Here is a 21,831-nt window from a genome sequence, read left to right as displayed (position 1 = left end):
TGTACTACAATAAGTTTCATTTGCAAAAATCTATTTGGACCTCACATACACTGTCTAGATACCATGCGCTATCAGTGCAGAAAGTAAACAATAATATAATCAAAACATTCCATAAACACTGGAAAAACACTGTTTATGTTGTTTTAATGGCGCGAAAATGTGTACCCACTGAAAACACTGAAAAACCCCACCGGAATTTACCAAAAATAGAAACTGAAAACAGGAAAGCCTAGCCATACATCACAAAATGTATCTCCTAGCAGAACATCTTCCAGGAGTAAACAATCAAATCGCAGAGCTTCAAAGCAGACAGAGACAGCAAATCCACAAGTGGAAACTTCATCCCCAAACTCTTCTTCCCTACTTTCAGGAATGGGGATTTCCTCACATAGACCTGTTCGCCACAGCTCAAAACGCAAAATGCCCAAGCTTCGCCTCCAGTTTACCACACCTGCTCTCCAATGGCAATGCCGTATGGATGAACGGATCAGGGATATTTTCCTACACTTTTCCGCCTCTCCCACTCATTCTGCTGGTAGTTGGAAGCTCAGACAATCATCCCGCAAACTCATTCTCATAGCTCCCACCTGGGCACGTCAACATTGGTTCACCTCCCTGCTAGAGCTCTCAGTAGTTCCACACCAAAAGCTGCATCGTAAGTCCAGTCTCCTCACTCAGAGCCATGGAGAAATCAGGCATCCAAATCCCAAGGATCTCAACCTAGTGATTAGGTTCCTGAGGTCATAGAGTTTGATTAGTTAGAACATCAGACTGTATGAATATCCTAAAGGAGGCTAGGAAATCTACTACTAGGGCATGTAATGCTGCAAAGTGGAAACAATTTGTTATATAATGTAATTCTATCAATACCCTTGATGCTTCAGTGCATAACATCATCTGTTATCTCTTACAATTACTGCAATCTGGATTAGCCTACACGTCCATTCAATCGCATCTTGCAGCAGTAGCTGCATACTTACAAAACAGACACTTATCTCTATTCAGAGTACCAGTGATTAAAACCTTTATGGAAGGACAAAAAAGAGTAATACCACTAAAAGCTCAACCTGCACCAGTATGGAACTTGAACCTAGTCCTTACGAGGATGATGATTCCACCTTTTGAACCAATGCACAAGCGCCAGGCACTAACGATACAAGAGCCTTTCTTTCAACTTCACAAAGACAAAGTGGTTCTTCGAACCAATCCCAAATTTCTTCCTTAAGTGGTTTCTGCTTTTCACATCAATCAATCAGTTGAGTTGCCCGTGTTTTTTCCTCAACCTGATTCTATAGCAGAACAAGCTCTACACACACTAGATGTTAGTAGAGCTCTACTATATTATGTGGAAAGAACAAAAGATTTTCGTAAGACAGAACAGTTCTTTGTTGCTTTTTCGCCACCACACTAAGGCAATCCCATTTCTAAATCTAGACATTGCAAGATGGATCGTGAAATGTATCCAAACATGTTATGTGAAAGCAAAGAGAACCTTGACAATACCCCCTAGAGTGCATTCCACCTGCAAAATAGGGGCCACTATGGCTTTCGTAGGGAATACTCCCCTGGCTGTAGGTCTACACTGCACACATTCACCAAACACTATTGTGTAGATGTGTTAGCGAGGTAACACGATAATGTAGGCCAGGAAGTACTTAAAACACCTTTTCAAACAACTGCAACAGCTACAGGTTAGCCACCGCTTGGGAAGTATACTGCTGTATAGTCTATGCAAAGCATGTGATCTACAGCTCACATGCCTCGAACGGATAATGTAACTTACCCAGTAAGCATCTGTTCTTGGCATGTAGCGCTGTAGATTCACATGCACCCACCCGCCTCCCTGGGTACATATACGTGTTGCAGTTTTTCTTACTTTACTTACATACGCATGGAAATCTCTATTCTACCTTTACTAACTCCATTCTCACCCTCTGTGGGAAAACAATCTAGCAATGGAGTCGCTGCCCATGCGCACTATCACCGAAAGAAGGAGTCACCTACCTTGTGACTGTAAAGACTTCTTTGGAAAAAATCAACTTGCAAACATCCAGACCCAACACTAGATGGCAGGAGTATGCAAAGCATGTGAATCTACAGCTCTACATGCCAAGAACAGATGTTTACTGGGTAAGTACCGTTATCCTTACTGTGTCATTTTATTGTTTGGAATCTATTAGACAACGGTGACTCCTTTTTGTATTTAAATTTTTGTTTAGAACAAAAAGGGTACAATTATTACAGTTTGCATCTCCTTTAGTGCACCACTGATATACACCATGCAGTCAGTTGCTTCTCCACCTATGTTTTTGTGTCTGCACCAGAGGAACACATTATTCCATGGAAGGATTGGCAAGAAGCATTTGAGACCTATTTTGAGGCAATGGAGGTGAAATGTGTGTTGCAAAGAGGAACCTGGCTTTATTAAAACTTAACTTAGATGTAGAGGGTAGAAAAGTGTTGAAGACCTTGCCGGCATTTGTTATTCACAGTGAGGGAAGGGCCAATGGCTCTGACATGGATGAAGAGATGGATGATAAAGTTGGGTCTGCCTTAAAGGCTCTGGAAGAGATTATCGAAAAAAATGCTATGGTGGAAAGACACAAGTTTTTCTCTCCGGAACAGTTACCAGGTGAAACAATTGACCAGTATGTAGCTGTGTTGCGAATCATGGCTGCAAAGTGTAAATTCAAAGAGCTCTATGAAGAGATAATTAGGGGCCAATGTATCAGTCGAACGTCTAGCATGAACATTAAAGTGAAATTGTTGATAGAAACTTCTTAAAAATAATCAATAATGGTAGCCAAATGCATAGAAAATATTTTGTTATGTGGGCAAACTATCAGTGAAAGATAATGGGTGTAGGACGAAAGAATAGTGGGCACAGTCCACGCTGCCGGAAAGCCCACAGGAAAAAGAGACCAGGTTGAAAGTCACTACTGGGAATGAGAAGAGAGCATGTTATAGATGCAGAAGTATAAGACGTGAAAACTACTTCAAATTATCCAGAGGTAAAGGCAAAATGCTTTACTTGCCAGATAATTCGGCACTTTACAAAAGAATGTAAGCAAGGGAGTGCAAATTTGAAAGTTTGTGAGAATGTGGTATAGGAGAGTAAATTAATTCCTAAGGAAGTCCGGGGAGTAGAATCTGATGATGTATTTGTGTTCTGCGATATAACTAGGGAAATAGAATTGGATGGGAATCAGAAATGTAATCATACCACCCGCCAAAGTGCATGGTGGAAATGGCTGGGATGTAAATTGCAATAAGGGTGGATTCTTATTAGACATACACCCTGATTGATGAGGGAACATATGGAGTAAGTTGGATGTAAGAACATTGGAGGAGACTGATGGAGAGCCCAAAAGGTTTTGTGGAGTAAAACTGCCCACGACTGGATACTTTGAAACAAAGTTACATTTCAAGGGAAGGTCTGTACGAGGTTGAGTGTATGTGGTAAAAAGAGAACTTGATTGAGGTGGTGTGAACAACGTGCCCTGGTGATACTTTTAAATCCCAATTCTAGATATCAAGTTTTTATTCAAGGCCAAGGTAAAATGAAAGAATGGGTATACAAATTCCCTGTTTGAGTGTCTTCAGAAAATTGTTCTGAAAAAAGGTGCTACCCCGGTGTTGCCCAAAGTATGTAATGTTCCAATGGCTGTGAGGGATGCCTTGAAGTGTGAATTGAATCGATTGACCCAGAACAATGTTTTCAAGCCTGTAGAGGCCTTTGAATGTCTGAGTCCTGTTTGTCATTGCACGCAAACAAGAGACCTCAGCAGAAATATTTGAGTTGATAAGCATCTGTTTCCCAATATAAATGAAATGTTGGTCGACGTGAAGGATGGGAGATTTCATTTTACAGCGAACCTGTCTAATGCATACCATCAAATAAGGTTGCACCTGGACTCTACACACCTAACCTCATTTATCACAACAGAAGGTGCGTTAATGGAAAGCACCTTTTGTCTTGATAAATATGTGTATGCAGGTGCGTATGCCTTTTAGACTGGCATCTGCCTTAGCTGTATTTCAAAGGATTATGCAACACCTGTTAGGAGGTTTGGAGGAAGTGAAGTTCTTCCAGGTTGACGTTTTTGTATGGGGAAGAGACAGAAGGTCATGATGAGTTGTTAGGAAAAGTGCTTTGCATTTTAAGGGGTGAGTCTTACTGTGGTGATTGAGAAATGTAAGTTGTCTGTGGAAGAGGTAGAATATTTGGGACATAACGTCTCCAAGGCAGGGGTGAGGCCAAAGATCTACCTGTTTGAAGCAATTGAGGAAGTGCCTAGTCTCCGGGATAAGGCTCAATTTAGATCTTTGCTGGGTCTAGCAGAAAGATATGCCAAGTGGTGAAGAAAGGTCAGAAGTTTGAGTGTTCTCAAGAATGGCAAGAAGCATGTGTAAAGATTAAGAAATCTATTGTGAATGCTGTAGAACTTAAACCTTTTAATTTCTATGATCATACCATAGTAGCAACTGATGCCAGTGCTCATGGTATTGGGGCCGTGCTGATTCAATCGCATAAGGGGCATGAAAAGGTGGTAGCCTTTGCTCTGAGAACCTTGAGAGATAATAATAATAATAAGGCATTTATTAAGCGCACAGCTACCCCAATGGGGTGTCCCGGCGCTATAACAGACAGAGCGGGGCAAAGCAAAAGCAGTGTCCAATCCTGGCGGCTGAATAGCCAGGTCTTGAGAGATTTACGAAACTAAGTTCTGACTGATTCAGGCGCAAATGAAGGGGAAGTTTATTCCAACGCTGAGTGGCGCCCACCTCAAATGACTTCCCTCCTGATCTGGCTTTTTGAAACCTAGGGGTGACAAGCAGATGTTTAGTGTTAGACCGTAAGGATCTGGAATGACAATAAGGACGAAGTCTCCTCCTAAGGTAGGCCGGCCCCAGACCTTTGCCTGCCCAAAAGGCTAGTGTCAGAGCCTTAAACTCAATTCACTTGGCAGTGGGTAGCCAGTGCAGTTGTCTTAGAAAGGGGAGATGTGTTGTCTGAGCGGAACGCCGCAGACTAAACGGGCCGCAGCGTTTTGTACCGTCTGAAGTCTGTGGAGCAAGCCTAAAGAAAGACCTAGATATAATCCATTTGCGTAGTCCAGGTGTGAAGTTATCAGAGCATGGACCACAGTTTTTCGAGTAGCGTTAGGCAAATAGTTAATAAATCTTCTGATAGTTTTAATTTTGCCAAAACAGGCAGCAGAGACTGTTTGAACCTGCACGGCCAGGGATAGATGTTTGTCCCATCTAACGCCCAAATTCTTAACTGAGTCCTTGGGAAGAGGGGCAGTGCCTAATTCCTCAGGCCACCACAAATTAGAGGAGAGAGGAGAAGATTGGTTAAAAAATAAGATCTCGGTCTTATCTGCATTAAGTTTCAAGAAATTGCGGTCCATCCAGGCCGCAATATTCTTAAGACACACTTTAAGGGGATCAAAGGTGGCGGCAGATACATCATTAAAGGTGAACAGTAGCTGAGTGTCATCAGCATATGATCTAATTTTGATCCCAGTTTTCGAGATCATCTCAGCCAGCGGGGTTAAATAAACATTATAAAGAAGCGGGCTCAGGGCAGAGCCCTGCGGCACACCCTATTTAAGAGGTTTAACAGGAGACAAAAAGGGATGGGTCCGGACCTGTTTGCGGTCGGAGAGAAAAGATGTTAACCAGGTCAATACTGTGCCCTGAACTCCTAATGACTTTAGACGGTCAGGAGGATGGGATGGGAGACGGTGTCAAATACTGCAGACAGGTCTAACAGCACTAACACCGCCTTAGAACCTCCATCTACCGCCCAGCGTATCGAGTCCGCCATTTCAATTAGGGCTGATTCCGTACTATATCCGGAACCAAACCCGGATTGAGAGTCATGGAGAAGGCCCTTTGTCTCAATGACACCGACCAATTGCTGATAAACTAGCTTCTCTAAGACCTTCGCAGGAGCAGGTAATAGAGAGATGGGTCTATAGTTACAGGGGGCTTCTGGATCTGCGTTGGCTTTTTTTAGGATGGGCAGGAGAAGAGCATGTTTCCAAGCTGCCGGGTAAATACCCAGTCCAAGTGATGGATTCCAAATGGAGTTTAGGTGCGGATTAAGGAATCCCGCAAGGGCGTTATATTGTTTAGCTGGCCAAGGGTCACTTGGGGAACCCGATTTGCACTTCTGCAGTTCATGGAGTGAAGTTACCTCCGAAATTTCCGCAAACTCTGAGAGCACGGAACTAGAAGCTTGCACCAGAGCATAGTCCTCAGAAGTCCAGGGATCTTCCTGTAGATCAGGAAAGGAGGCATAGACCGAGGCGATTTTATCCTCCAAGAACTCAGAGAGTTTGTCGCATAAGCTCTGTGAGGGGGGGTGAGTAAGAGCCAGTGGATCAGTGAAGGATTTAACAATTTTAAAAATCTCCCTGCACGAGTTTTTAGCATTATTAATTCTATCAGCTAAAAAGTCTCTTTTATTTTTATAAGCAGTTTGCGATATTCTTTAAGAGCCGCACGATAATCAGACTTACTTTCCGCAGAGTACGTAAGTCTCCAGCTGCATTCAAGTATTTTACATTCTGACTTTTTTAGTCTAAGCTCCTCAGAATACCACGGTGCGGAAGGGGAAGATCTAGGGGATTTTACTGCTTTCAGAGGAGCCAGGGAATCAAGCGCGCCACCGATCCATTCATTCAGGTTCGAGATGCTGACCTCAGGATCGTTGGAGGGGGCAGGCTTGGAGTCCTTCATATGTTGCGTTAATGAATCCAAAGTGATTTTTCTCCAATTCCTTCTAAATTCTTTAGGAATAGAAGTGGCTTTATCTGAGCTGGTCAACTAAAATTGAAAAGGGATCAAGAAGTGATCTGACCATATTACTGGCAGGGGTGCGTGAACTGTGATACCGGGGAGATTTGAGCATATCAGATCCAAAGTGTGGCCTGCCTTGTGAGTTGGAAGAGAGACATATTGTGATAGGTTACATCCAGCTAAGGTGGCAATAAAGTTAGAGCTGTGCGTACAGGAGATATCATCCACATGTAAATTCAAGTCACCTAACATAGTGAAATTAGTGTAGCGTTTGCTAGCTTGGGAGGTGTAGTCAGCCAGAGTCGGGATATGATTAAAACTGGAGTTCGGAGGTCTATAGAGCAGAAGACCAGAGCAAGAGGTTGACGCCGAGAGCCTGATACAAAAGGACAGCCCCTCTATGGAGTCAATCCGCTTAAAGTGAGATGCTGTGATCCCCCATTTAGTTTTGTAAATGATAGCCACTCCCCTTCCTTGTTTCCCATTCTGCCTATTGGTACAAACTACGCCATAGTCTTCTGGGATAGCTAGAGTCAGAGCCAGATTAGTGTCATCACGAAGCCAGGTCTCCGTCAAAAATAGAAGATCCCAGTTATTGTCTGTAATAGACTGAAAAATATCTGAGGCATGCTTGACCAAGGATCTGCAATTTATCAGCCCGGCTTTTAGTGTCACTTTCAAAGGGGATGGAGTGGGTTGTAGGGTGCGAGGTGCATTACATCTGCGCCGACTAGCGGTGCTTAAGAAAAACCCACAATGCGAGCATACGAATTCAACCTTAGGATCTCCAAGTGTCAGGATGGGCGGCTGAGGACAGGGAGTGGGCCGGAGAGAAGTCATATCTGCGAGACTACAGATATGCCTCCGAGCAATGGTAAAACGGGCAGCGTCTCTGGCCCTGGCCGCCGTTTGGCCGCAGACAGGCTTTAATTCGGCGCTCCTTCGGCGCGCCAGTGGCGCGCCCGCTGCGCGCGTCCGCTGCACGTCGGCGCCATGCTGGGAAGAAATAGGCTGATGCGTGTGTAAGACTAGAGCATCACCCTGCCACAATGGCTGCTCTAGGATGCCTAGGCAGGAAGTAGGAAAAAGCCCCCTGCTTCGATAGATTAAAAATGCTCCCTCCACTCAATCAGCATGGACTTGCTGCCGTGGACCGGGGAGTCTACAATATCAGATGCAACACAAGCAAAATAAACAGTGGTACAAATTAAAAACCATTTTAAAAGCCAGGATAGCAGTCAAAGCACTAGTGCAGCTCAGCAGCCTTACAAGCCTCAGGCTGTCTGTCCGCTCGAAAGATGCTGAAATGAACTGTTTTGTGATAGAGAAAGAAGCTTTGGCTTCTAGGTGGGGAATACATAATTTGAGAAACTATGTCTGGGGTATTGAAGTTGACCTGCAAACCGATCATAAGCCCCAAATAGACCTGTTCACCACGATGGGGGCAAGTAAAGAAACTCCTTGCATTGCAAAATGGGTGTACCGTCTACCAGAGTACACCTTTGTCACCAAGTATGTTCCAATAATCTTCAGTGTCAATGCTGATTGCCTTTCAAGGCTACCAGTGTGTGTTGGGACAAATGATGAGTAACATGATTGGATAGTGGCAGTACTGGAGTGTAATGGGATGAAGGCCATATCTGAGGAAGAGTGGAGGCAGAGTCTTCTGAATGATAAGGATATGCATCGAATTGTCAAACTGTTACCCAGTAGGAAATAGTTATCGAGAAATGATGTTCCAGAATTAAGTGATTATAAATCGATATGGCATGAGCTGTCTTAGCAAGATGGTATTTTGAGAAGTGGAGACCGATTGCTAGTACCTGTGGAATTGCGTGAAAAGATTTTGAAGATGGTGCATTAAGGGCATGGTGGGATATCTGGCATGAAAAGAAGAGTGCAGGAAGATTTTTGTGGCCAGATTTGGATCAAGACATGGAAAGTTTTGTGCATATAGCGATACATCTCATAAGGTGGTGGAAACCCCAGCAGTACCCACTGAATTTCCGGGGAGAGTGTGTCAAAAGGCAGCTATGGATGTGTGTGGTCCTTTTGAGTTGCAGAATACCTGTAAGAAATACGCAGTTGTTGTCATGGATTATTATTCAAAGTGTCAAGAGTGAAGTTTGATGAATGAAGTAAGATCGAGGGTGCCTATAGATTTCTGTGAGGAAATATTCAGCAGAGATGATCACCGATAACAGTCCACCGTTTGTGTCAGAAGAGTTTGAGAGGTATTTGGAGTACTGTGGGGTAAGCCATATAGAACTACTGCCATTGGGCATCTCCGTGAAAATGTTTTTGTAGAGAGATTCAGCAGGTTTTTTCAAGATAGAAGGTGCAATTGTCATTACATAGTGATTTAGATCGGACGGAAGAGGGGGGGAAAACGGACATGGAGCCATAGGACAACTCCTCTTTCCACAACAGGAGGGTTCCTTTTTGTGTTCCTGAAGGGTTGTAAACCTTCTGCAAAAGGAGTTTCAGGGTGGATGAGTTGTAACAAGGTGCAACATGTCAGTATATCAGAGTTGCAAAAAAGGGATTATGAGAAACGATTGAAGTATACTCCAAGTGGATTTCAAAATTTAGAGAGGAGAGCTTGTGTGTTCCAGGTGGGAGATTATGTGAGGTGTATATTGTTTGCAGGAGGTGAATAATATTTCCTCTAAATGGTCGGTTGGGAAGTATATGGTGACGCTAGAAGATGGTAAGAGAGGGAATGTGAGGAATGTGGTTAAGTGTGGCGAGGTCGAAGTGACGGCATGGAAGGAGCAAACATCCCTGTTGGTAGGAAAATGTATTGTTAATTCAAAACCGCAGCCATCTGTGACTGAAGGTTTGCGGAGAAGTACTCATCAAAGAAAGACACACTTGAAATTGAAAATATGATATCTTAGGTTACATTTTCGAACCTTGAGAGGATCTGATAAGTTTACGCAATGTTGTTTTAGTTATATGATTATTATTCCAGTTCTGTTCACTATCTAAGTATTAGTGTTGGAAATATTGTTTGGAGGATGAATTGTTTGTGTATTATGTAAAATTTCCTATAGAAGGGGATGTGTTGTATTTCATTGTATGTTAGAAGATATCTATATAATGGGGGAATAGAGACTGTGATGGGATAGTTATGTGAAAAGGCAGTTACAGGCTGGGCTAGCTCAGGCTGGTCGTACACTACCGCTGAGAATAAATAATTCTGTTAGGGGTATGTCCATAGATTATTGTCAGTCTACATCACATCAGAAATGTTTGCGAGGTGGAAGATTCATAGTGAAATCCGATCATGAGCTATTGAATGAGAGCTTAAAGAAACAGGAACTGGATAGGTTTTGTTGGGCAGTTACAGCACATTACGGCTGGGTCGAGTTGGTAATAAAACGTACACCTGCTACGCAATAGCTTGTACTCAAACGTCCGTAAATGTTCCACACTCCATATTCCAAGATGGAGTGTGACAGCAGCAGAAAGAGTAAGACATCACACTCCTTCCCTTCACGAGGGGCCTTTCATGGATCAAAATGTTCTTTGAATTTTCAACACAGTTTCTCACTCATCTTCAGTCGGCAGCTTGACGCAACGTTTCAAACTGTCCAACCAGGCTGATACAAACAATCCCATGATCCAGATTTGTCAGCTGTGGATCACCTCTGTAGTAGTGGAATATTGCTTGAGTGCCTCTTCAAAACTGCTGTTACTGGTGCAGATCAGAGCTTCCGAATCCCCTCTACTTCCACAGACGGAATGATTTCACAGTCACACATGCATACACACATCACACGCTGGTGGGGCCCATTACACCAACATTCACCCTAAATCACTCTATCCGTGCCCTGTAAAGGAGAAACACTTTCACTAGAACCTATCCAATCTGCCTGTACTTTGAGGTCAATGGCATCTGCTTAGTTGCTTGTAAATCTAGCTAAGAACATTTCATAAAATACACAAATAAATTCAATAAACGTGACAAGAAATAACCACCCGAGACAGAAATTCAAACAGATTGTTCATTTTATCTAAAATTGTAGGAAAAGCCAATTAAATGCAAAATTCATCTTCTCTCATATTTACCTATTCTGTCTAAATGTCAGATCCTAAGTCAGAACCGGTCCTCTGTAGAAGATTTAGAGTTTTCTGCCGTCATGTAGAGTCATCGTCCTCTCCGTCAGCATAGGGACCTCGCATCATCAGCTCGGGAAGAAGTGGCGCTAGACCTCCCTAGTCTACTATTATTTATACTAAAATTTACATTCTATAAAGTTACATTTCTTTATTCAGAACGGATGAATGGCGGAAATAATGTCATCTTGGTACTTTTTCGATATTGTGCGAGATTTTCTCACGCATAGATTGTCCCAAATAATGAATAGCAGAATTGAACGTCCATGACTAATTCGATACTTTTACGGATGTCTCTACTAGGTGAATTTGTTTCAATAGTGAGTTCATAACAAGTTCGTATCAACTTTTCCGTCTTCCAGGGGCTCTTGGCAGATGTCCCGGACTTGTCATCATGCTTATGGCTTTTCAGTTCATCAGAGGTGCAAGGTCACAGGCAGAGCGAAGCCTTTTTGTAAATTTCCATCTACTCGAGTGCAGGCTGTAGATGGTAGCCATTTTCGGGTAGGCCACATTGGACAACTTAAGCAAAAATAAACATAAAACAGAATTACTGCACGGAAATGATTTTACAGTGTTATTCCCCTGCTAATACCCTTATGTGTGTGTATTTATCTAGCCATTCGCGACATCAAAAGCCATTAATGCATATTAATTTAAAGCTCAAACACAATAACATCACATAAGCAACATCGATTACTGTCAGTTTGCTCACCAACTTAGTTCACTTATTATTTAGCCATGCAATAGCATTCCCACGTGTAATTCTCTTGTTAATAAGGTTGATTAGACAACATTTGACAAACTTTTAATACTTCATAATTAATCAGTAGTACTTTTAGTTATAACATGCGAAAATGAAACAGGTATTTGGTTTTAAAGTAAAAACCCTGCTCCATCATTACTATTCAGTCAGTTGCTTTAGAAAATGATATAAAGTAAAACACATTTGGCTTTGTGTTTTCTAGAAAGAAACACTCATGGGTAAGACCAAAGCGTGCTGATGTACTCTTCTTGTTCAATGCAATATGAAGGTGTTGATTACAGCCTACCTGTTTTAAAATTATCCATCGCTTCTAGTCGTCCCAGTTCATTCCCTTTAGAATACACACTTTCACTTCCTGGAAAGAATAAAATACAATGGATTCTAGAAGAGAATAAAACCACTGCCACCTATGACTTCAGCGTATGAGAATATTCCTCCTGCCCTTCCCCAATATTTTGCGGCTGTTATGGCCCCTCATTCCTGCTGCATGATGTTGACTTTGAACAACAGAAACCCTTTTTTCCAGCAAAATCTCTTGGTCTGCTTTTGTACCAAAAAGCCTGCACAGCAGAGCGTCCTCCGTGTTTCACTTGTGGCCTTCTCACGGTATAATTATGGAATTACTTTCACTTGTGTACTTTGTGGCAATTGCTCCTGTCCTTGTACACATTCATTTGTGTCCTGGATCTTGCCTTTCAAAACACTGTTTATCAGAAAGGACATAAATTAAGTTTATTTGCATTTTAATCGCCTAAATCCTCAAGTCGTGCTTGCAATACTAGTGTCTACCAAGAAATTTCACAAAATTAGCGTGTAAGTCAACTTGATTTAGCTTTCAATTGATTGATCCTTTTAGTTGTATTCTTCATCTAGAGAGAGACCACCCTTCCTGTTCCCCCTCAGGAGTTAGTAGAGTACAGACTAGAAAGTACATTCCCTAGTTAGGCTAGTATCTATGTTTTAACATCCCATGAGCTCTATTTTACAGTCTGCCATAGTCCATGGAGAAGACTTGCTATTAGACAAATTACACCATTATGAGTGGCACTGTAAATGGCACTTTTTCCCTGTCCTTTTTCGTTTTTAGGTCAAACCTGAGCAGCGCATGCGCCTCTCTGCGAAGCATGCTGTATTGGAGTATGGACTTGAAGCTTCTCCCATATTTTTTAGGTCTCGCCTGACCCAGTGCATGCGCTGGTCTGGCGAGACTTATTGAGAGGGTTCCAAAAAGTACTACCAAGCCAGCTTAGAGCTACAGTGCATGTGCGTGGGCGTTCAAGCCGCTTTTACCGCGATTACTTTCACTTTCACAGCCGCACGCCCGCTTTGATCGCGATCACTTTCGCGGCCGCTTGGCATAGCCAATAGGTCTCGCTTTTGGGACCTTATAAGTATTTAGTTATGCAACTGTTGCATGGCTAAACACTTATAAGGTCCCAAAGGCGAGACCTATTGGCTATGCCAATGCTTGTTATTGGCTTGCCATTTTCCTTTGTAAATGCTGGCTTCTGATTCGTTAATAGGCTTGTTAGTCCCTTCTTTGTACCGCCTTTTCTTCATTTGTAACCACCCATGAGGACTGGCCCTTTTACTTCTGTTGTTACACGGTATGTCTTATTTAGTCTGTAAGCACTAATTTCTTTAATGAGGTTCTCCTACTGCAGGCACAACATGCTTTCCTGCAACATACTGTGCGCCCTGCGCACGTTCACTTTCCAAGCAGCCTGGGACAATGGGGCTGCTGCTTTGAAATGAAATAGGTCTCACATTTACAAGAGTTTGAGCTATTGCCTTGCGAATGACAATGCCTTTTATTTATGTGTTAATTATCAAAAGAGAGAAAATAAAAGGTATTGTCATTCACAATGCCAATAGCTTAAACTCTCGTAAATGCGAGACCTATTGCATTGCAAATGCTTGTTCTTAATGTGAACCTATGCGCTTTCAGAGCAATGGCCACATCATGTTTGCACAGAAGCCAATAATTTGAGATGTGCCTGCTTCTTCTCTGTCAGTCTCCCGAGTTTACTGCATCAAGTCAGTATTAATTTCAAAGAGCCCTCTGTGTTGAATACTGTTAGGACTGAGATGTCATTGATACTACGGGATATATTTTGTGATTCGTTTAGCCTAGGAAGCCTGTGCTGCATGTGAATCACCAGTCCTTTTCTTTGTGCAGAAGAGTCAAATTTAGTTTCTGCTTTCCATTGTTCTTCTACCAAGTTCTCATCTTGATTCAGGTGTAGCTGGTTGATGTAAGTTGACTTTCAGATAACTTGTTTACTTAATTTTATATTTTTCTCTAATTTTTAGAAACTAACAGATGAGACCTATCAAGTGGAGCAGTGTACGGAGGAGGCAGGTCTAATAATTAAAAACTCCAAAGAACCCAAGCTTACACTGAAGGTGATTCTTACTTCCCCATTAATAAGGGATGAAAAAGACACTAAACCTGAAGGTATACGGCGTTTTATTTTTGTGTTATTTCTGATATGTTTAAGGTGACTAATCTTTGTGAAGGGCAAGCTAAGTGATTCGTTTCCATTTTTTTTGTCTAAGCAGATAACCAAACCGTTCTACAGGGTCGGACTAAGCATATGTCATCACTTGCTCAGATTGGCAGTTGAGCATAACTTGAAGTAATAGTCTCTAGTGACTTTTTTTTGCAAAGTTGTGCCGTCAAATGACAATCCCCTTTTTTGTTTAATAATGGTTACCCTGTTTGGACCTAATGAAACCGTTATGGGATAGAATAGATGGTTGGCAGTTTATGTGCCCTGCAAGCATTCAGGTTGTGCATTTTCTGCCAGTATCTAATATTATATTGACGAAATGTGTGTATATTCCTAGGTGCCAAACAATGGGGAAATAAACATTTGAGGCCATTGGTGAGATATTGTCATTCTTCCGTGAGGGTTCAATGCTATTATTGTTTTTTTTTGTATTATAAATTAGTCAAAACTAATCCCCTGTTTGTTTCCTTACTGAATTTGATGTTGTTTTTGGCATACCATAGCAATGGAACATTTATATTCAGAAACGTGACCTTCACTGATTAAGTCATATTACCTGTCATAATGCCAACAATTTTTTTTGCTTCAGTTTTCTGAGCCTGTTTCTTAAAACTTTCCACACAGCATTGGACTATATCAGACCTTTGACCAACTGGCTACAATCTGTCATGACAACTGAGGCAGCTGGGCCCATCTGGGCAAGAGGGTCTCCCTGTTGCTGTTTTCCCATTTATAGACTTGCCCCAAGTCCCTCTACTTGTTGCTTGTATGAACTCTGCTATGAGAAATGTTGGTCAGTTCCATTTTTGTGTCAAATACTGCAATACTTTATGCAGCAGAAACAATATAAATAAAATACATGAAAAAATATGTATGAATAATTTATAAAATAGGATGCATGTCAGCCCTTTTACCTCCTATGCAGTTTTGTAAATAACCATTCGAAAAATAGATGTTTACAAGTACTTTTCACAAAACAGTTACTTATGATGAACATTATCATTATAGCAACTAGGTAGTTCCACTCAGAATGCCAAATATACCAAAATGTTAACGTTCAGATTCTCTATAATTTCTTTGTTTCATCAGGCGCTGCCCATTAGCTCTTCATTGGTGGTGAATCTGTGAGCATTGCCCTCATTGATAGATTGTGTTCAGATAGTTCTATTCCAGTTGGACAGGGTTCAGTGCGTCACAAAGTACCCAACCTACCCAAGTAAAATAGCTCCATTAGTTAGAGTATTTGAAAATAGATTCATTTATATAATTTGGGTATTGGCGCATGTAGTTAAAACAGAGCAGTCTATTGCTACATAGTATCATGTAGCAGTGGTTTTATACATAATTCTGGAATGAAGCATCATTAATAGCTTGTAAAATTATTACTGAACAGTAAGTAAAGTTTACAAAAACATTTCTTTACCAACAAGTGCATTTTTATTTTTTCGATTTTTTTTTTTTTTTTTTTTATTGCTTTGATTTGCTTGAGCATATTGGATTACATCAAACACAATAACTACCTAAACATTTTTGGTGGGCACCTTTTTTTCTAAATCTACTTGCTTGAAGACTCCCGAGAATATGGAATATTGTCACATTTTATAAACCGTTTATCTCCTTTTATGACTTTTTCATTTTCTGTTAAGACACAGCTTTCATATAAACACAAGACTGTAATCGATAAGCAGTAGATAAAATGCTTCAAATAGGAAAATATAGCACAGTTGAATTAATCTTAACACTGTGTACTATTTCCCTGCAGTATTGTTCCAGATTGTGCTGAAAAGTAGAGACACTAAGACCCTCTGTTCCCCCAGGCAAGCAAATCCAAGGGTGTAAATTAAAGACTGATCGGTTGGAGTTAAAAGGATCAAAGAAGTGGACAGAAAAGGATGCTACCTCTGATAAGGAAGAGGGTGGGGGATTGTGAAAAGTCAGCTAACATTGTGGGTGACCCCCACTTCAGATTTTAGGCTTCAGGACATAGAGAACAAACAAATACAGTTATATTTCTTGATCTATATATATTTTAAAGTTACAAGGAAGGTCATGGGGACCCCCATGTTCATGCAGCGGCAAAGAAAAACAAGAAATAGACATGTGACCTCAGCTGCTCTGTGGAAGTAGGATACTATAAATGCTTTAGTGCTTTATTTCTATGCCTAAGGAGCCCACCCATCATGAAGGTCTTGCGCATGCAATTGAAGGATCTTGCTTTAAGGAGCCCACCCATCATGAAGGTCTTGCGCATGCAATTGAAGGATCTTGCTTTAAGGAGCTCACCCATCATGAAGGTCTTGCGCATGCAATTGAAGGATATTGCTTTTGGTCATCATTGTAGTTGTTCCTTGGGTCTCCATCTAATTGACAACATCATTCCACAACAGACTCTGGCGCCCCCCACCTGCAGACAAATGAATGTATTTTCCCAAAAGTCACCAGAGTCATGCTGGGGACAAGCTAGATCCCAGAGTGCCCCTTTCCAGTGCTTCCTTGTACAATTCCTGCATTTATTTTCTATTTTGCGACATTCATTAGACTTGACGTTGGCAACCAAAGGATGCTGCTTTCCTCATTGTACAGTTTTCTCTTAACTGCTGTAGCTTTCAAAGATCACCTTCTTAAACTCTCATCCACAAAATCACCATAATCATGCCTCCAGTTTTCTTTCAATTTTCTTATTTGAAAGCCTAATTGTTCTACTGATGACTGGGTTATAGGTAACGAGCACCACCTTCAGAACCTCCAGTTGGAGAAGAGAATCAAGTTTCACCCTTTGGTCTGTCCCATCTTCCATCAAAGGCTTCTCAAAGAATTCTATCTCTGTTTTAGTTTTCAATCCTGTCTATATGATTCTCCAATAGTACAGTGGAACTTAGTGTGAAAGATTGGAATTCGGAGGTAATCGATTGATCTCTTTCCATGCATTATATTTCTGTCAGTATTGTCATTACTTTCGTTAGAACCCATGAGAGCCCTTTCCATTGGTTCCATCTTGGTCTAAAGGGTATATGTTTCTGAACCGTAATGCCTAATTTACTGTGCAGCTACCTGTTGGAGACTGTCAAAAGAATCTCTCCTTTAGTGAGGGTAAAAATGAAATTGTCATTCTTCACTCGTTCAGGTGCATAGGAAATTTGCCATTGAGAAATCTGATTGTGGGAGCAATGCATCTCCGGTTAATGACCGTATGTGCAGATGATTGTCCCTCCTTCTGTGGGCTCTCCAACAACAGTGCTGCTGCAGATGACAGTCTCCTCCCTCGCCACACCACAATTCCAATCTGGGCGTAAGCAGTGGGAAGGTGAAAATCATCTGCACCAAGCTTATGGGCGACGTGCTTCACCCTCTTTGGTTCCTCTATGCTTCTTTGCAACGTTTTGGGAGGTTGTCATAAAGGTGGGGGGTACAGGGGAGGTGCTGCAGCAGATATTGTTCTTCTCTAATCATTCTTCCTCATTGCATATACTTGGGACTTCCTCACCAAGCTTTTGGGCGACGTGCTTCACCCTCTTTGGTTCCTCTATGCTGCTTTGCAGCGTTGTGGGGAGTTGTCGTAAAGGTGGGGGGTAGAGGGGAGGTGCTGCAGCAGATTTTGTCCCTCTAATCGTTCTTTCTCATTGCATATACCTGGGACTCCCTGCCCTCACCAGTGGAAGTTTTGACTCCTGTGCCTTTTTTGATTTGCTGCTGACGTCTTTTTTTCAACTTCTTAGGAAGCACATTGGACTCGGATCCTAATTTTTGGTTTGTTTGGGGGAAGAAAAGCCAGAGAATGTGCATGGAGCTGACAATCTGCTTCTGTCTTCGAGCTCACGCAGCCATTTTCCTTCATTTTCTTTTTTAAACCGGGACTTTTTTTGCTACCTTTCTACTCCCTCCATGTGAAAAGTGAGATTTTATTTTGCACATAACCATGCTTTTAGTAGCCAATGAGCCCGAACAGTTTTAAATGTAAGAGGGCCAACAATTGTATGAAGGTATAGGTTAACAATATCAAGAACACTTATAATCTTTTTCCCAGTATCTGTTTCAGTATCTCATTTGGTTCTGTGTAAGACTGGGGCAGATTAGGGAGTATGAAGCAAGTAGGAATCTAGCAAAACTATGAGCATGAGCCTTTGTCATTTTAAAAATACACTTCTGTTTTGTGCGCTTCGGAGATATTCCAGAATTCTTTATTTTGCGTTGGCATAGCTAACAGCTGTGCTTGTTGTCTCTGATTGCCATGCTGAAGCAGATTATAAGCATTGTCAAAGTATGGGAAACATTTGTGGCAGTATCTGAGCAAAATGATTAATGGCCCGCCATAGAGTTTGGCGGACAGGATACTCTGTTGCAGAGGCAATGGTGTAGCCTGCCTGCCAAATACTTGGTCCGCCCACAACATTTAGAGCAGGCAGACCATAAGGTTTCCTTCAACAAACTCCTGTTGGCTCAGTTGACAGAAAATTTCCTCGGATGACGAATGCGTAGGAAGGACCTTTCACCACCAGCCCTATTTAGGTTGGAGGATGTAATCTCTCTTTTCCTGTTTGTCACTGCTTGGAAAAACCCGGTAAAGAGCAACAGGAAAAAAATTGACCCCCCCCCCACCTCTGTTGAAAAAAATCCTAATTATTGAGGGTCATTAGTTTTTTGTTTTTCTGAAACAAACTCTCAAGCTTTTGGGTGTCCTGCTTCACCCTCTTTGATTCCTCTATGCAGCTTTGCAACTTTGTGGGGTTGTCATAAAGGTGGGGGGTAGAGGGGAAGGGCTGCAGCAGATTTTGTTCCTCACTTATCATTCTTCCTCATTGCATATACCTGGGACTCCCTGCCCTCACCAGGGAAGTTATGACTCCTGTACCTTTTTAGGTCGACCCTGAGCGAGTGTGCAAGCGCTGCTCTGGCGATCTGTTGTAGGTAGAGTACGGAGGAGAAGCCCCGCCTACATTTTTTATTGGCTTGTGACTTTGCCTTTCATAAATGCTGGCGTCTGATTCCTTAATAGGCTTGTTTGTCCCTTCTTAGTACGGCCATGTCATCATTTGTATCCTCCCATGGCTACTGGCCCCTTTACTTGGTTGTTACAGGGTACGTGTACTGTTTATTTAGTTTTGCAGCGTGAATCTTTCTGGATTCACTATGCTGTGCATTATTCCGCGATCTGGTGGTTGGGTCCGGATTCGTAGTCTTTCTTTTGTTTTTTGGGGGGTTTTTTTGTAGCCCAGGTGGGCGTCGAAGTCCCACCATTTGGTGTACCTCTCGTGACGTCGGCGTGCTTCCTGCGGAAGTCCCACCTTTGGGGCACCATCTTCAGATTCTTTTTTCCGCTGTTAGTTTTCAGTTGTGCTTTACTTTGTTCCCGCCCCCTCCCGTTGTCTGTGTTCTCCATCCTCCCGCCCCCTCCCTTTGTCCGCGTTCCCTTTGTTCCCACCCGGCTTCCAGTTTTCTGTGTTCTCCATGCTTCCCCCACCCCCATTATTAGCACTTCTCCTGAGTGCGCTATGCCAATTCCCACAGTGATGGAGACTCCGAAGAGTAAGTAGACGGTATGGAGTTAAGCTGAGATGAACCTGCATGCGTTGTGCTCAGGAGGGGCGGGTCAGAGCCTTTAAGCAGTGTACACCTTACTGTGCGGTTGGTATTTACTTGGTTTTTCCACTACATTTATTTTCAGTTTGAGTCACATGGACACAATGTGATTTACAGAGAACCACATGTTTTTCCCAGTCAAGGGTTGAAGTCTGGATTAAGGCCCATGAGTGTTTCAAGCTCAGACCGCAGGGCCTAGCTGTAGGGCAGACGTCTCATCCCTCCCTTTCAAGAGCTCCACCGGAAGCACTCCCTGAAGAGAGGCCTTGAGCAGGCAGCACTGTCTGTAGGAGGATGGGACGGGGCGCTGCTGGGAACCCCTGACACCCCCGCCATGACCCACCCTGAGATGTGTAACTATGCCGAGCCCGGACCCGTCCTCTGCCTGACCCGAAAACTGCTCCAGGATCACAGGAGCAAAAACCTCTCCCACCGAGCAGCCCCCCTTAAACACTGACCCACCCTTCTGCATTTACTCACCTGGCTCATCTCCTAAACCTCCTCTGTTCTGATTTTTTGGGAGCTGGACGCAGCTCCAGTGCAAAGGATTTCAGAACCGAGGGCAAAATAACACTTTGTCGTCTTGGTGCTCCCACTCCCCGAGTCAAATAGTGATTTCTGAGTGCTTTTTACACAGTCTGGCAGTGCTCAAATGTGTCTGCCTTAGTGTACCACGATCCCCAGTTGCACAGTACCAGAGGTATTCCCCCACTGCCCAGGCCCCTCTTGGGAAGGTGAGGCCCGATGATCTGAGGGTAGCAAAGAGGATGGGTTCAGAAATAACAAGCTACTGAAATGACATGACAACGAAGAACCACATTATGTAGCAGAGTGGAATGAATTTATATTATCTACGAGTGCTGCTAGCCAACAGGCCCACTTACCCGAAGCAGCGAAGAATAGGTCACGTCTCCTTCTTACCACATCACTTTTTTTACTTCCATTTTTTCTCCGTCTAGCTTTCTTTCTTCTTTTTTACTATAAAATCACTGTATGCACTGCCTTTTTGGTTATTTATTAATTTGGACTTTTTTATTTCTCTTTATTTTGATATATTGTTAAAATTTTACTACGTTGTTGACTATACAGCATAATGGTTTATGATTTACTGTTTTCATTCGCCAATAAAAAATAATAAACTAAGAATAAAGAAAGAAACATAATTAGTCGTGACAGAAGAGCTATTTGTCCAACACATAGGGACTAGCTCCAACTCATGTCTAGTGCAAATTCGGAGCACTTTACACGAACGCCAGTTATATTACACAAGGTCTAATTTTTTAGGCATTGACCAAGGTGGGAGAGGAGGCACAGTGATGCATCCCAGGCCACAATAAACTGGAATATACGTTTTGTTGTAGTTTACTTAAGGCCTACAAAAGGGCCTAGGCCAACCAGTTTGCACAGGAGATCCATCTGATTTTCTGCAGCAGCAGTGTGACCCTCCACAATCATTCTCTGTCATATAGCCTTAGCCTCTGGATTCACCTCACCCTCTTCAGAAGGAGGAAATCAAATAAATCACATTGATTTCCTCTTGTGACCATCAGCAGCCCTGCACGAAACGACCCCGTGCCAGCCAGAAACTTAGCTTGCATAAGTGCTTGTTTTAATTTTTCTCTAGCAGCAACATGACACTTAAGCAGCACTGGCACGTATGAAGCTGTCAAGGTTTCAGTTTGATACTGTGTTGAATTTCCATGTTTTAGGGGGTGTATGCATGACATTTCATTGCAAGATGAATCTAAGGGACACTATATTACAAGCAGGCTGAAACAGTCCAGTCCATGCAATGAGGACAGATGCGTTTTAGATATTACCCACTTTTCATTCAATGTAATGGTGTGGGCTCGGTCTAAAAAAAAAAAAAAAGTCCTGATGCATTCATGCAAGGTCACTAACCTAAACCATTGCTAAATTGCTATTGTATGGTCGCATGCATGCACGTCCACATGTATCACAATACATTGGCAGCCATTTTTTAAAATCTTATCTTTACAGCAGAGTCAGGGGTAATGTTAGCTTGATAAAATAAAACACACT

At 42.4% G+C, this 21,831-nt stretch overlaps 1 protein-coding gene across 7 annotated transcripts in view; it reads left to right on the top strand.

Moving 5' to 3' along the window:
• STRBP (spermatid perinuclear RNA binding protein) overlaps positions 1-21,831 on the top strand; it is a 605,440-nt gene that overhangs the window by 189,736 nt on the left and 393,873 nt on the right. For all 7 annotated transcript variants that reach the window (XM_085612449.1, XM_085612470.1, XM_085612476.1 and 4 more), the window contains one exon: positions 14,012-14,156. In XM_085612449.1, coding sequence (XP_085468575.1) covers positions 14,012-14,156 — 145 coding nt within the window. The remainder of the gene's footprint in view (positions 1-14,011; positions 14,157-21,831) is intronic.

The sequence above is a fragment of the Triturus cristatus genome, chromosome 1_2 (genome assembly GCF_964204655.1).
Source record: "Triturus cristatus chromosome 1_2, aTriCri1.1, whole genome shotgun sequence".
NCBI classification, from domain to species: domain Eukaryota; kingdom Metazoa; phylum Chordata; class Amphibia; order Caudata; family Salamandridae; genus Triturus; species Triturus cristatus.
The sequence above is the reverse complement of the archived record's forward strand: the minus strand, read 5'-3'. Positions and strand labels throughout refer to the sequence as shown.